General features: G+C 35.0%; 2 protein-coding genes across 2 annotated transcripts; one reads left to right on the plus strand and one right to left on the minus strand.

The window, feature by feature from the left end:
• Positions 1-790: 790 nt before the first annotated feature.
• LSP1 (Eukaryotic initiation factor 4E protein) lies at positions 791-2016 on the minus strand. Its single transcript, XM_021435463.1, has 3 exons — positions 1702-2016; positions 1021-1189; positions 791-922 (listed from the first exon to the last, which is right to left on the minus strand). The coding sequence occupies exons 1-3, from the start codon at positions 1911-1913 to the stop codon at positions 791-793; spliced, it is 513 nt and encodes a 170-aa protein (XP_021291138.1). The 5' UTR covers positions 1914-2016.
• Positions 2017-3060: 1044 nt separating this feature from the next.
• Positions 3061-5231, plus strand: LOC110421196 (peroxygenase-like). The gene is made up of 6 exons (XM_021434710.1): positions 3061-3218; positions 3435-3584; positions 3667-3752; positions 4242-4336; positions 4554-4679; positions 4777-5231. Exons 1-6 carry the CDS (start codon positions 3110-3112, stop codon positions 4928-4930), a joined length of 720 nt encoding a protein of 239 aa, XP_021290385.1. The 5' UTR covers positions 3061-3109; the 3' UTR covers positions 4931-5231.
• The last annotated feature ends 8621 nt before the right edge of the window (positions 5232-13852 follow it).

Here is a 13852-nt window from a genome sequence, read left to right on the forward strand (position 1 = left end):
TATCATTGACATCAATGATCTCCTTCCACTTCCTCCCAATGCCCATCTACATCACAGGGTTCCAATTAACATCGTCAATAAGTATGTCATTCACAGAATTTTAAACGGACACAACCAATCATTAGAAGCATGGGCTAAATGACACTAAGTAACCAGAGCTTCAGTGTGCTTCTGCAAATTATGCATTCCAACAACACAAGATGGTAATGCGATCTGGACTCTTTCTTTTAGAAACAGAAAATTATAAACATAGTTTACTTGCCAAAAAAATGAGCTATTGAGAGATCAGAAACTATATTATAAATGTGAGAGGAAACATCAACCCTAGAAGATAACCCTATGCCCAACTGCAACAATGCGTCAATTGCCATCATGCTATATTTGTCTAATTCTTCATAAATTAATCAAGGATGAAATGAAAGGGGTACCCCTAGATATATAGTTCCATTTCTTCTCCATTACAAATGAAAGCATGAATCCATCTTTGCAACAAAAGCCTTAGACCATTAAAAATATTAAAAGAAAATTTCTGCACTGACTGAGCAATCAGATAGAAGTGAACATGGTATTGACTTATTGGAGCAGTAGAACCATCATTAACAGTATGAGCAAATATTCCATGTACATAAACTTGAAGCAATTTCTTAGAGTGATCACTGAAGATAGATTATAGCAGAAAAACTCATGACCCATAAGAACTCAAGCAATAAAACTAACTCAGAAACGGCTCAGAATTCCTAATTCAACAAACAAATAGATTCTGTTTCAAAGTATGAATAAATACTAAGATCTAGACCTGGGCAGCCTCATTTGTAGCTGTCTTAGTCCACAATGCAAGCTTGTCCTGCCTTTGGCGTACACTAGCAACTACACCACAAATCTCATCTGCTTCATCAAATTGCTCCCCAATCAATGCCATCATCTGCCCAACAAAAACCGCTCAGTCAGCCAAACTACTATGCATCTACTATTGATAAGAAAAAATTTGTAAACATAACAGTCAGGACACAAGAAGCCTACAGTTTCAAGCCACATGTTATCAAGAATAGGCTTTCTGTTGACAGTGACAGACCACTTTCCTCCATTAGCACACTCAGGATCTTCCCATTTGGGCTCAATTCCAGCCTTAAACAAGTGGAAATCAGCATTTCCAGGCAACTTGCTGGGCTTGAATATTTGATCATACAAACTGCAGCATAACAAAAGTATTTTGAGTTTCACATTTCAAATTAAACAAAAAAAATAACAAGGCAAATAACAGAAACAAACTCAAGTTCCCTTGAAGCTACAGAGGGGAGATATCAATAAACTAAATCATAAGAAAAATGGACAAATTTGATGAACTCAAGTCATGCTAACAATTCAGATATGACCATATCCTAGAAAACAACAACCTCCAATGACAATCCATTTCTTAGGAACCAAAACAAAAAGCAAAATTCCCTTTCCTCTTTGAACAAACAAAATCTCCAACAAATCAATAATCATAGAGAAAAAAAAACAACAGAAGCACATCAGAAACTAAAGAAAGCAACCAAACAAAGAAAAGTGAAAACCCAAATAGAAAAGAACTTCTTTAAACGACAACAAACCCAATCCACTGAGCCGAGAAATACAATCATAATCAATCAAAACCAGCAAAAAATTAACAGATCTTAATAATATAGACAAAATGGAGAAATGGAGTTTTGATAAAAATACCACCAAAATTCTTCAACGGTGTCAAAGGTGTAAACTTTGCGCAGAGAGGTACCCCAAGCGGCGCCTTGTTTGGGCTTCGATTGGTTATCAAACCAAAACGTCCACTTTCTCTCAAGCTTATGTGGCTGCTTCTCTGCACCTGTTGCCGCTACCTCTGCTTCCACTGCCGCAGCCGCTGGGGCGCTAACTTCCATCGCCGCCTCACTTGCCATACGTTTTTCCTCCTGTTTTTCTTTTCACTTCCTGTTGTCTCTTCGAATAGGAAGCGGAAAGAAAATGAGAATGAATCTTCAGATTTGGGTTCTCTTTTGTCGATTTGGGATTTGGGCTGTTAATGAGCCTTAGGCTTCAGCTTAAAATATTACTATCACAAGGTTGAGTTATATTTCAATGGGCTTTTTCTGACGGGCTTTGTCTTAAGGCCCATTTGTGGTTTCATCCTGCTTTTTTTTTCCTTGGATACGTTTAGAACTTAAGTAAAACTTTGATTACTAATCAATTAAAAATATTTTTTATTAAAATAAGTATATATATATATATATGAATTTATATTTGATATACTATCACTATCAAGTAAAATAAAATATATCAATTATTATTATTTTTATTTCTTATACAAAGTTCTCGAATCCTTATGATTTCAAAAAATAAAAAATAAAAAGTGCATATTTGAAACTTACTTTCTTAAAGTTTAAACATATATATTTATATTTGATGTAATATTAATATATTATATACTCTGTCAATATAAAGAGTTATATTCGAACAATATTAATGTATTATTTCTATACATAGTTAATTAAGGTATCATATATTATATTATTTCTTGAAGGTTGAGGCAAGATATATTGTAGTCAAGTTCCTATTCCAACTTCCATTATATCAAATCAAACTTCTATTTTAATGAAAGTTTTCAAATGAAACATTTGAGTATTTAATTTGTTAATAAATCAGAGTAAAATTCAAGTCTTGTAAATTCATTTGGATAAGACTTGTTGAATTTATTTGGGTTACGTGCCTCAATTTTGTCCCGGGGTCACTAGTACTGTTACTTTCGGAATTGATCCTTTCTTGCTTACTTGATAAGCCAGAGGGGCACAAAATAAAGTTAGAAAATGTAAAAAATAAATAAATAAAAGGAAATTTGGATGCTGATTTCAATTGCTTGGTGAGCGTATGGCCGACAGCTTCATTGGACCCATTTGTCTGAAGATGCCAGATGTTGGGGGTGAAAAGAGGAATTGGCATGGCAAGCATAAGTCTATGCCACATGCCAGTGGGCCACCGAGCTCCCTTGCATGGCTGCCACGCAAGGAAAATCACTATATAAACAGATGCTAAGCTGCCCTTTTCGCACAAAAGAAGAATAACAAGAAAACAAAAAAAACCCAGTGAGAAATTAAGGGAAATGGCTTCCGGGATGGAAAATGAGGCACTGGCAAGTGAGGCTCCTTTTGCACCTGTGACTTATGAGAGGAGAGTCAGAAATGACTTGGAAGACAAGCTCCCGAAACCTTGTAAGTTCTTGGTATCAGATTACTTTTCTAAGTTCTACCCCCGCCCCCAATTTCAGGAAAGGCTATTCGTTTCTAAATTACCCCATTCGATTATTTTTGTGGGATTTTAATTTTGCTGTCCACCATGCACTAGGTTTGTAGATGCATAAAAGATCTACGATGGTATTGAAAGAAATTAAGCTAACTTCTCTGTTTTATATGTATATTTACACTCAGATATGGCCAGAGGTTTGGTGGCTCCGGATACAGAACACCCAAATGGAACACCAGGCCGCAGGCATAACCAATTGAGTGTCCTTCAGCAGCATGTGGCATTTTTCGACCAAGATGATAACGGAATCGTTTACCCTTGGGAGACTTTCACTGGTGAACAACCTAACTGCCGCTCGAATTTCATTTCCCTAAAATTGTCTGACCAATTAAAATGATAATTTCATTTCTAAAACAGGACTGCGAGCCATTGGCTTCAATCCAATTGCCTCTCTTGTCATAGCGGCTGCCATCAATGTTGCATTGAGCTATGTCACACTTCCAGTAAGTTTGCTTCGCTGACTATTACTCTTATGATTATGGAACTTGTTTCTCTACCATGTTGGGTTTCCAGATTGTAACTCAAATGTTGAATTGGAAATCTTCAGTGGCTTCAATGTCTTTGTTTCTTACCTGATTGTGAATGGAAAAAATTTGTGGCTGGGTTATCAGGAGGAAACAGAAAAAGCTAAGCAAGTGGAAAAGTAATGTGAAAAGGAAAGCAATATTACTTTTACACTCAATTATGGACCGTATCGCATCTGCTAGCATATTTATGTCTTTATCATGCATCTATTTAGCTTTATATAAAGGAATTTATGCTTCATTATGAAGCTAAATTATGCAATTAAATGAACAGATAACAAAGAGAACCTGTTTGAGGAGTTTTTACATTACATGGCATCTAAATTCAGAAAGAATGTGTGCTCGAGCAAGAAGTAAACAGAAGCTTATAGAGTATGACAATGAAAATATTCAATGCTCCTTTTGCAGGGGTGGCTGCCTTCACCTTTCTTCCCTGTATATATTCACAACATACACAGAGCGAAGCATGGAAGTGACTCAGGCACTTACGACACCGAAGGGAGGTAAATAAGCATGTATACTAAGCAAGGCACCATTTTGTTTTCCTGCAACAACATTTGACAAAAGTCTTGTTGTCAAGTTCATGTGCACCCTGTTTTGTTTCTGTGACAAAGGAAATTAAGGAAATCGATGACAATAAATCCGCCATGATGTATTCATCACTGAATTCATAGAACATGAACTTTGTTCTACCATTCTTATTTTGCAACGGGGTTGCAGGTTTATTCCAGTGTACATTGAAAACATGTTTAGCAAATATGCTCGTACAGTACCGGACAAGTTTACACTCAGAGAGATCTGGAACATGACTGAGGGGAACCGACAGGCTTATGACTTCTTTGGCTGGTTTGTTTTCTCGGTGCCCAATTGTTTTCCATTTCAAATTAGTAGCCTTCTCATGGAGACCTTTCTTCTAACATTTGATCATGGCTTGGAAATGTAGGATTGCTAGCAAGTTGGAGTGGGGGTTACTATATGTCCTTGCAAGGGATGACGAGGGCATGCTGTCTAAGGAAGCTGTAAGACGATGCTTTGACGGTAGCTTGTTCGAGTACTGTGCACAAATGCACAGGGGTGGCAAGGAGAAGACGGGTTAATCCTATGCTAGTTCCCTCTGTATTAGAATTTTCTTCTCTAGTTTCATTTGCACCTGGTCTTTGTCTTGTATATGCTGCCTATGCAGACTAGTAGCCTAAATTAAGGACAATAACGCCAAAAGAGATGCAGACAGGTTTGTTGAGGTATGGATTTGGCAAGTAATTGTCTAACTGGTCTGGTAAATGTGGTTTTGTTTTCCATGCAAATCATCTGATCATAATGCTATTCACATTCCAGTCATAGAAATTGAACACCAAGAGGATTACTTTCCATTAAAAAGAGGTCTTTCTTTTTCTCTGATTTATGAACTACTTTCTCTTCTCCCAAAGAGAGAAATTAAGTAAAGAGCTGGAGAGTAGGGGAGCCGGATTTCATCCATACCTCTTCAGTTTCAACTAAAGGAAAATATTTGGCCTTGTATTTCTATGTTGTTCACTTCTGATTCAGTGAATGAATTATTAATCAGACTTTTATTGAACTTATTGTTCTAGCAGAAACCTTAATCATTGAAAACAAAAGAAAAAAAAATCTGTAAGGGGTAATATAATTTAGCAAATCTCTTCGTCCCCATCATAGAAAAAACAGGAAAACGAGAGAAAAATTGCATGTGATCAATTATTGATACCAATATGAGCTGAGGTAAAGCTATAATGTCGTACCGAATCTGACCCGACTAAGTCTGCAGCTTCATCTGCAGCAGGGAGCATCGAGTCTGCAGCCAATTAGTTCATGGCAGCAGACTTAAGACTGCAGCCGAAGGTACACAATGGTCTGCAGCCTCGTCTGCAGCCAGGCAGCTTCAACTGCAGCCGAGGGTACACCAAATAGTTTATGATTAGTTCATGTAAGTAGGTTTCCTCTAATCTAGATTTTGTAGTGGGCAATGGAGAAAATATAAAATTTTCATAAGATGAAAGGATGGAGAGAATGCTTTTCTCATAATTTTCGCGTTAGCTCAAAATAAAAATAGTAAAATCGTTGAATTTGGTTGATGGGAAGGAGAAACTGAATCTGGAATATACATCTCGGAAGACAGTTGTTTAGATGAGGGATTGAGCAATGAGAGAATCTGAGGGAAGCCCTTCATGAGTTCCAGATTAACAAAGAATTAACAGATGACTTGGTATAGAAAAGAGAAGCAAATGGAATTTACGTTGCCAAGTCTTTTCGTAAATATGCACTGATTGTTAATGATAATGTAGATGGTATTTGGAAACAAGTACGGGTAAACCTAACACCATATAGAGTGGAGGCATTCGTATGAAAGTTCCTCCATGGTAAACTTGCGGTGAAAGACGAACTAACAAAAAGAGGCGTGCCTTTGGGAAATACAATGCAATGTGTGCTGTGTAACAGTGAAAGGGAAACAAGTCAACATCTATTCGTTGAGTGTTTTGAAACATGAAAAGTTTGGACGGGCTGGTGCAAGGCATGGGGGGTTTTATGGAGCTCACCAAAAGACACAAGAACATTCTTTGAAGCTTGGAACGATTGCCAGGTAGGTACGAAAGACGGAAGGTTGTAGAAAATGTCATATTTCGGGACTGTGTGGACAATTTGAAACTGCAAGAATGAGGTGGTATTCGAAGGAAGGGAGGGGGACAGCGGGATTCAGCAGGGTTGAGAGTAGCAGCTTGGGGGAATGCAAAATGGCTGAAAGAATTCTCATCAGTTTTAGACAAATATAGACAGCTACCAACGTTAAATCAAACCAAAAAGAAAGTCAAAGAAAGAACGGGGGTTGAATGGGAACTGCAACAACAAGGCCAAATGAAGTTTAACGTCGATGGGGCGGCACGAGAATACCTAGGGCTTGCAGGAATTGGTGGTATACTAAGGAACCACAAAGGAGAAGTCAAAGTCATATTTTCCAAATTCATAGGATCAGCTGATTCAAATTTAGCTGAAATATTAGCAATAAGGGAAGCTTTTATAATCTTCGCGTTGTAAAGATGGAGGAAAGACCAAAATCTAGCGATAGAAAGCGACTCTTCAAACGCTATTAAGCGGGTAAGTCAATCGGACAGTACACCTTGGAGAATGCGGGAATTGATGATTCAGATTGAGAGGATGAAGGAAAAACTTGTGGGATGGGAGGTCAAGCATGTGATGAGAGACGCAAATCAAAGAGCGTATTCATTGGCCAAGGAGGAAGTACAACTGCAGGATGATGTATTGAGAGTCTATGGGAATGACACCGGTGATCCAGGTTAGTCAAGCAAATACAGAACTTTATAGTGATGTGAGGTTTTTGATTTGAGATTGTCTTGTTTGATTTTGAGTGTCTTTTATTTTTCTTGGGGCCCTTTAGTGATGGTTTTGCTTAATGCTGATTTATGATCTTGTCAGCTGAATTTTGTATACAGGTTATGGGGTATATTTTTGTTCAGGCCCCTGGGATGAATTGTACAGGTTTAGGGGAGGGTTTTCTTGTTGTGATGTAATCTTGAGTACTAAAGCTGTAGGTTTCGTTCTTTTCTGGGTACTGAGCAGGGACCGATGTGAGGAAATATTGGGAAGGTATGCCATAGGAATCAAAGGGACACCAACCAATTTTTCTGCTTTGAGTGCTATGATTTGTTGACTGTTTGTACCCTTGGGGAATGTTCTATTCCCACAAATGGAATGAAATTATATGAATGCATTTCAAAAAAAAAAAAAAGTTCACGGCAGCAGACTGAAGGCAACCTGGTACACCGGATCTGCATTCTTTATTATTATATAGCTCTTTTTATAAAAATACCAATATGCCAGAGAAGTAGCTGGAAGGCGGCAAAAGGCTAACTGGGTAAAGGCAAATTGAAATTGTTTGAAGTCATAGGTTGGCTTCAGTCTTGGTAAATATGACAAATATTTTATACAGCTTTTGATTGATAAATTAATAAGATTGCACGAAAAGCTAAAAGGAAAATCATTGAATATTTGGCAGACCAATTGCATTTATGATATTTTAAGGTTACCTACGTTTGTCATCCTCTGAAAGAATTGTGAATATAAGGAGCTTCAGTGCTTACCAAACGCCCGCATTGTCAGAAAGAAAAGGATCCAGGAGAAGACAAGAAAAATGGAGAAGCTATTGCAACTCAGATACCCACGGCACCAGTGACCAGTTAAGATTTATCAAAGCAACAAAAAAAATAAATTGTTAAAATTGAAATAAAATTTATTTTAAAAATTTATTTTAATTTAAGAATTACAAGTTAAATGTATAGTGAGGAGACAATGTAATTAAAGCTTAAGACTATAGTTTCAGCTATTGTTTTATAAGTATACAAGATCAATTAATTACTTATTTTTTATGAGAATCAATGTTAGTTTAGGTTCTTTGAGCATGCATGATACTCCATCGAATTATCACACAATTATCTAGCTTCATTAACTATCTATATGTCTATAAAAAATTAACTAAAGTTAAGTTCATTAAGTTTAAAACCTATATTGATTATGCATATTTAATAGGTATATGTCTATTTTATTAAATAATCACTCACTTAATTTTTTAATATGGAATGAACATATATTATTCAAATTTGAGTCTTTTTAGATTGTTCTTTTCAGGCATCATCAAAAGCCTCATACTCAACTTACTGATGATCAAGCAACAAATGAGATAATAAGCATAAATTTGAATAAACATTAATATTCTCATAAAAGCAAATAAAGAATGAATCCAAAGTATTTCAACTACACAATAGCATCCACCATAGTCCTAGATTAAAAACTCTAGCTCAACATATTCAAAAGAAAAGTACACATTTCAGCAAACAAAAATATTATTCTACAAAAAGAGTTAGAGAGAGAAAATCAAATCTAGAGTGAGAAAATATCTATTACAACTTTTTGATCCTTTAGCTCTTGATTCCTCTTCTTTTTGCCTTTTTGTTCTTACCTCCTTTTGCCCAAAATGGTCTCTCCAAAATCCTCTTCTTTCTCAGTGCAAAACTTTCTATATATACTTCTTCTTTTTTTCAGCTTGATTTAGAAACCTGTGCAAGAATATTCATTATCTGACGTGTTCTCACTACAGCGAGAATAGAATTTTTCTGTAGCGAATTTGTTCCTGACTTGACATTGCAAACAGCTTCATTTTCGCTACAGCAAGAATGGAATTTCGCAACAGCAAAAATCCTTCTGACCTAATTTACCCAATATCTCACTGCAACGAGAATGCATTCTCGTTGTAGCGAAAATCTCTTTGACTTGGACATCTTTGCTTCACTAGACAGCGCTGCAGCGCTAGAAACTTGGTGCTGCAACGCTGGAGGTTCTGTTTCCATGATTTTTCTCCTTCAAATTGCATAGTGCAGAGCTGCTACGGTTCTCACTTTCAACTTCATTTTCGACCATGATTCGCTCTGATTTGGACCAAGTGCTGAATATCAAAGTTATAACTCGTCCTTTCAGCTTTCCATTGGTTCAAAATTCACTTCGATCGAACTTTTATGGCTTAATTTATTCTCTAAACACTTCAGCATGTTTGATTACTTTTAAGTCCATTTACACCCTCCTTTGCATTCATGCTCCAAGTCTTTGCATGTTTTTCAACATTAAGGGATTAAATAATCAGAGGCTGAATTGAGAGATTTTGACAAGAAATTAAGCTAAACTTGTATAAATGAAATTTGACATCACATAAGTTAAATTATTTCTAAAAAAAAAAACTAAAAACTACTTAAGGATAAAAAAAATTAGAAGACTTAGCAAAATTCAAGCTCCAAAAATATCTATGATAACTCTACTATATAGAGTTATCACCTCAAACCTTCTAATGTAGCAAATCTGACACCTTCTCTTATGGAACCACATTGATAGAGTGACGCCAGTGTATTTGCATCCGGTTCTTCTGACAACTTCAATAGCAAAGTATCCCCACCCACTTCCGAATTCAATAACTTCATGCCCCTTCTCTATTCTTGCCTATATGTGTCAGAAAGGAAAACAATGAAACAAATAACCATGGCAAGGAGTGGAAGAATTCCATGAGACTTATAAATTCTCACTTTATCGATCAGAGAAGAGGTTTTTCTTAGCTGTGCAACCTTCAGGTCTTCATCTTCCGCCTACAAATTGGAATGATCATGACCATGACCATGTTAGAAGTTAAAGTCCCAAAAATTATGGAAGAGATTCCTTTTTCTCATACATTGCACAAGCAAAACCATAGAAGCTGGAGTCTTGACCTTAAAAATTGCACAGGAGTATTGCATTGTTTCATCCATGAATGACTCAAAAAGTTCACTACTCTGCAAATACAATTTGAGAAAAAGTGTAAGCTCTTTCTTTTGACAAATCCTGCACAAACCGACATCATGAAGTATGAACGAGAAGGATCTAAAGGCCTATGACCAAGGAAATCTAAAGCCTCTAAGCAAAATTCATCTAACCTCAGTAGCACAATCAAAAAGTTAAAAATTTGTGCTAGACCATTGAATCAATCCTTACGGAAAAGTTATTGAACAAAGCTTAGATTACCGTAATGGAAATTAATGACAACATTTAAGAGGGTGAATATATATTTCTAATACCATGAATTTAGGAGTCGTAATCATGTACCTGGTCATAATGACGAGAAATATTTCTACGAGCCTGTCTAAGAGTATTTCGTCTCAAGACTTGCCTAAGGAAATACTTTGCAGATGATATACTAGCTGTGAACAGTGCAGGTGTCCACCAGCCCCTACGGAGATCAATTGAATGCCAATATTCAATAGCCACTAGATGTTGTTAATTGATCATGCCACTATCAGAGGGTTATAAACCTTTTCTTAATCAGTCCTGAGGCGGAAGAGTTAAGACTCCCTGTTGGCAATGAGTATCTGCAAATAAATCAAAGAAGATTCTGATGAAGCAAGTACCAACACCAGTTGAGATACATATGGCTAAACCATATCCTACCAGGATCAGATTCAGAAGACCTTCTTCTTTATCTTGGAACGAAAAATCTCCATGGATATATGCATCTGCAAGGCCTAAATCAACTTCTGTCATAATCTGACAAAAAACACATATAAACGCTTGTCAGCAGCACTGATGGGAAATACAGTTCATGCCCACGCCAAAAGCCAAATTTCAGAGAATTACGACACTAAGTAGTGTCCGTCTACCTTCCAGTAAAACTGGGGATTGTGCACTTTCAGAACTACTTTAAGAGAACACTTTTCCATGCTTCCTGTGAAAGTAAGAACTGTGCCTTCCTCCTCTACTAAACTGTTGATGCCAAATTGCACCACAATTTTTCAAACTCAGAATTCATGTCCAAAAGATAAATTAACAAAATACAGTAACAAAAGAAAAAAGCATCATCTTTTGGGAAACTGCTTTGACTAGAAATCACTTAATAAAATGCTGGAATAAATAAAGGAAATTGAAGTATAAGAAAGATGAAACAAATTATTTCTAAGAACTGACATTACGCAGCCTGTTGATATAAAATGTTCAAAGAAATTAATCACAATATGCCGGGCCACGGTTTCCATGAAAGAGAGTGCCATGATGTGCCTTGGGTACTGGTCAGACTTGAACAAATAATCTTCCCTTTCCCTCGATATATACCAGCCTGCAGGAAAAGTGCAGGTCAGTTTGGAAAATGGATAACATTAAAATTGTTGCAGAAAAAATGATACTACTCTAACGAAAATCAGATTACCGGCACCTTCACTTCAACTCTTCAACATATCGTAAACTGGCCCTTACACAAGACAACTACATCCTATATATAGGATATAGCTAGGTAGGAAAATATATAACTCACAGTTTGGACCATGGATTTCCTGGTATATTATATATATATATATATATATATATATATATATATGACCAAAGAATAAGCTAGTGTCTAGTAGATAAGTGAAAGAGAGGTTTGACAAATGAAGCAAAGTGGCTTAATTCCTTTCCCTTTCGTATAACATAATTGGAATATTTGTTTTCTTTTTTCTGATCTGGATAGCATGTGTAATCTTGTTTTCAATTACTACTAGTTCTTGTAATAAATTTGGCATGGCCCTTTGCTTGTGCATTAATCTATGTTGTATTATTACATGTTCAGCGGATTTCACGTAATTAACATGTGTACACACTAATTAGAAAAACATGCTTAATTAGAAATAGAAACCTCAATAACTTTAAAGAAAGCTACCTATAGAAATGAGATTTTTTTTATTGAAATTAAGAAAAAAATTTTATTAAAATTTGAGGTTCAAAGAAGAAAGAGCATAAGAAGAAAAAGAATTCAAAAGTGAATATTATAAATTGAAACAAAAAAATCCTTAATTGATTAGAAATAGATGAGTTAGTTGACTGAAAATAAGAGAAATACTTGAGAAAAAAATAATTATTAGAGATCATTAAATACACATAACCATTAGTTAAATTGAAAATAAGAGAAATAGTTAAGAATTAATAATTATAAGAATTGAAAAGTGATAAAAAATTAAAATTTATTGGGCACATAATTAAAAAAGTTAGAGAATATATCATTTTATTAATTATCTTAACTTTTATATATTTTTAATAGAAAATAAGATAAATAGTTGAGAATTAATAGGGGCGTGGAAGTGAGGAAAAAATAATTATTTATAAGATATGAGAGAATAGGTAAATATTTTATTAATTATCTTAATTTTTACATATTTTTAATATAATTAATTATAAGATAAAATACATTGATATTTTCAAATTTTGACTATAATTACATATAAGTTCATTAATTTTCAAAATAAACAATCTATAAACAGCATTAATACCTAAACTTAAAATATTTAAAATAATATATTTCCTTTTTCACTGTTTTTCTTCCTCTCGAGTTGATCGGTAATGTTTTTTTACATCAGTCGACCACCCTGCAATTGAATTTGGTCTTGAAATGTCAAATCCAATCAGACCTTGCCAAGAGAGTGCAACATCTGGTCGTGCACCTTAGATCTCAGGCTTGTGCTACCCAAGGGAGTGCTACCAACCTTGAGGTGATTAAGTTGAGAGCTTTTTTGTTTTGAAAAGAAAAAAAATTTTTAAAATGAAAATATAGTTTATATAATAATAATTTATAAAATTAATAAAAAAATTATTTTTAAAATATTAAGACGTCATCAATATAACAAAAACATTGACAGTTTACTAATGTCTAACGAAAATATTTTTTTAAGATAAACTATTAATTTTAACACTAATGAACTGCGTGTAATGATAATCAAAAATTAAAAAAAGTTAATATATTTTATCTTTAATTATATTATTATTATAATATTGTAAAATCTAAAACCATTGCTTTGGTGGCTTCACCCAAAAGCAAACCCTACAGGCTCTATTATTTAATATTAGCAAACTCAATAACTATTAGCAGTGGAAATTTTATGTTAAAGTCTATAATATTAGCAGACTATGTTTTATATTAAAGTCTAATGTTAGACTCTAGTTTCCTACTATTATAAAATTCGTCCTTCAGAAAAACAAAAAAAATTGATACCAATATGCTGGAGACTTTGCTAGGAGGCGGCTAAAGGCAAACTGGGTAAAGGGGCAGCTTCAAATGTTTGAAGTCAATACGGTTGGCTTTAATCTTTGGTAAATATACACAAATATTTAATACAGTTTTTAATTGATAACTTAACAGGATTGCATCGAAAAACTTTTAAAAAAGAAAGAAAGAAGAAAGTCAATTGATTATTTGGCAGACCAAGTATTGCGATTCTTCTGCATTTTGGATATTTTAAGGTGCCCATCTTTATCATCTTCATTGTTTATCAAAAGCTCGCATCATCAGAAAGAAAAGGAACCAGGAAATGCGAAGAACAATGGAGAAGGAAGATATTGCAACTCAGGCACCCAATGCACTGGTGACTAGCGAAAGAAAGATTCGAGATGACCTTCAAGATAAATTACCAAAGCCCCGCACATTTGCATCATAGCTCTAGCTACTGAAAAAT

Source organism: Theobroma umbraticum, unplaced genomic scaffold, assembly GCF_002168275.2.
Source record: "Theobroma umbraticum cultivar Fairchild unplaced genomic scaffold, ASM216827v3 scaffold_130.0, whole genome shotgun sequence".
NCBI classification, from domain to species: Eukaryota; Viridiplantae; Streptophyta; class Magnoliopsida; order Malvales; family Malvaceae; genus Theobroma; species Theobroma umbraticum.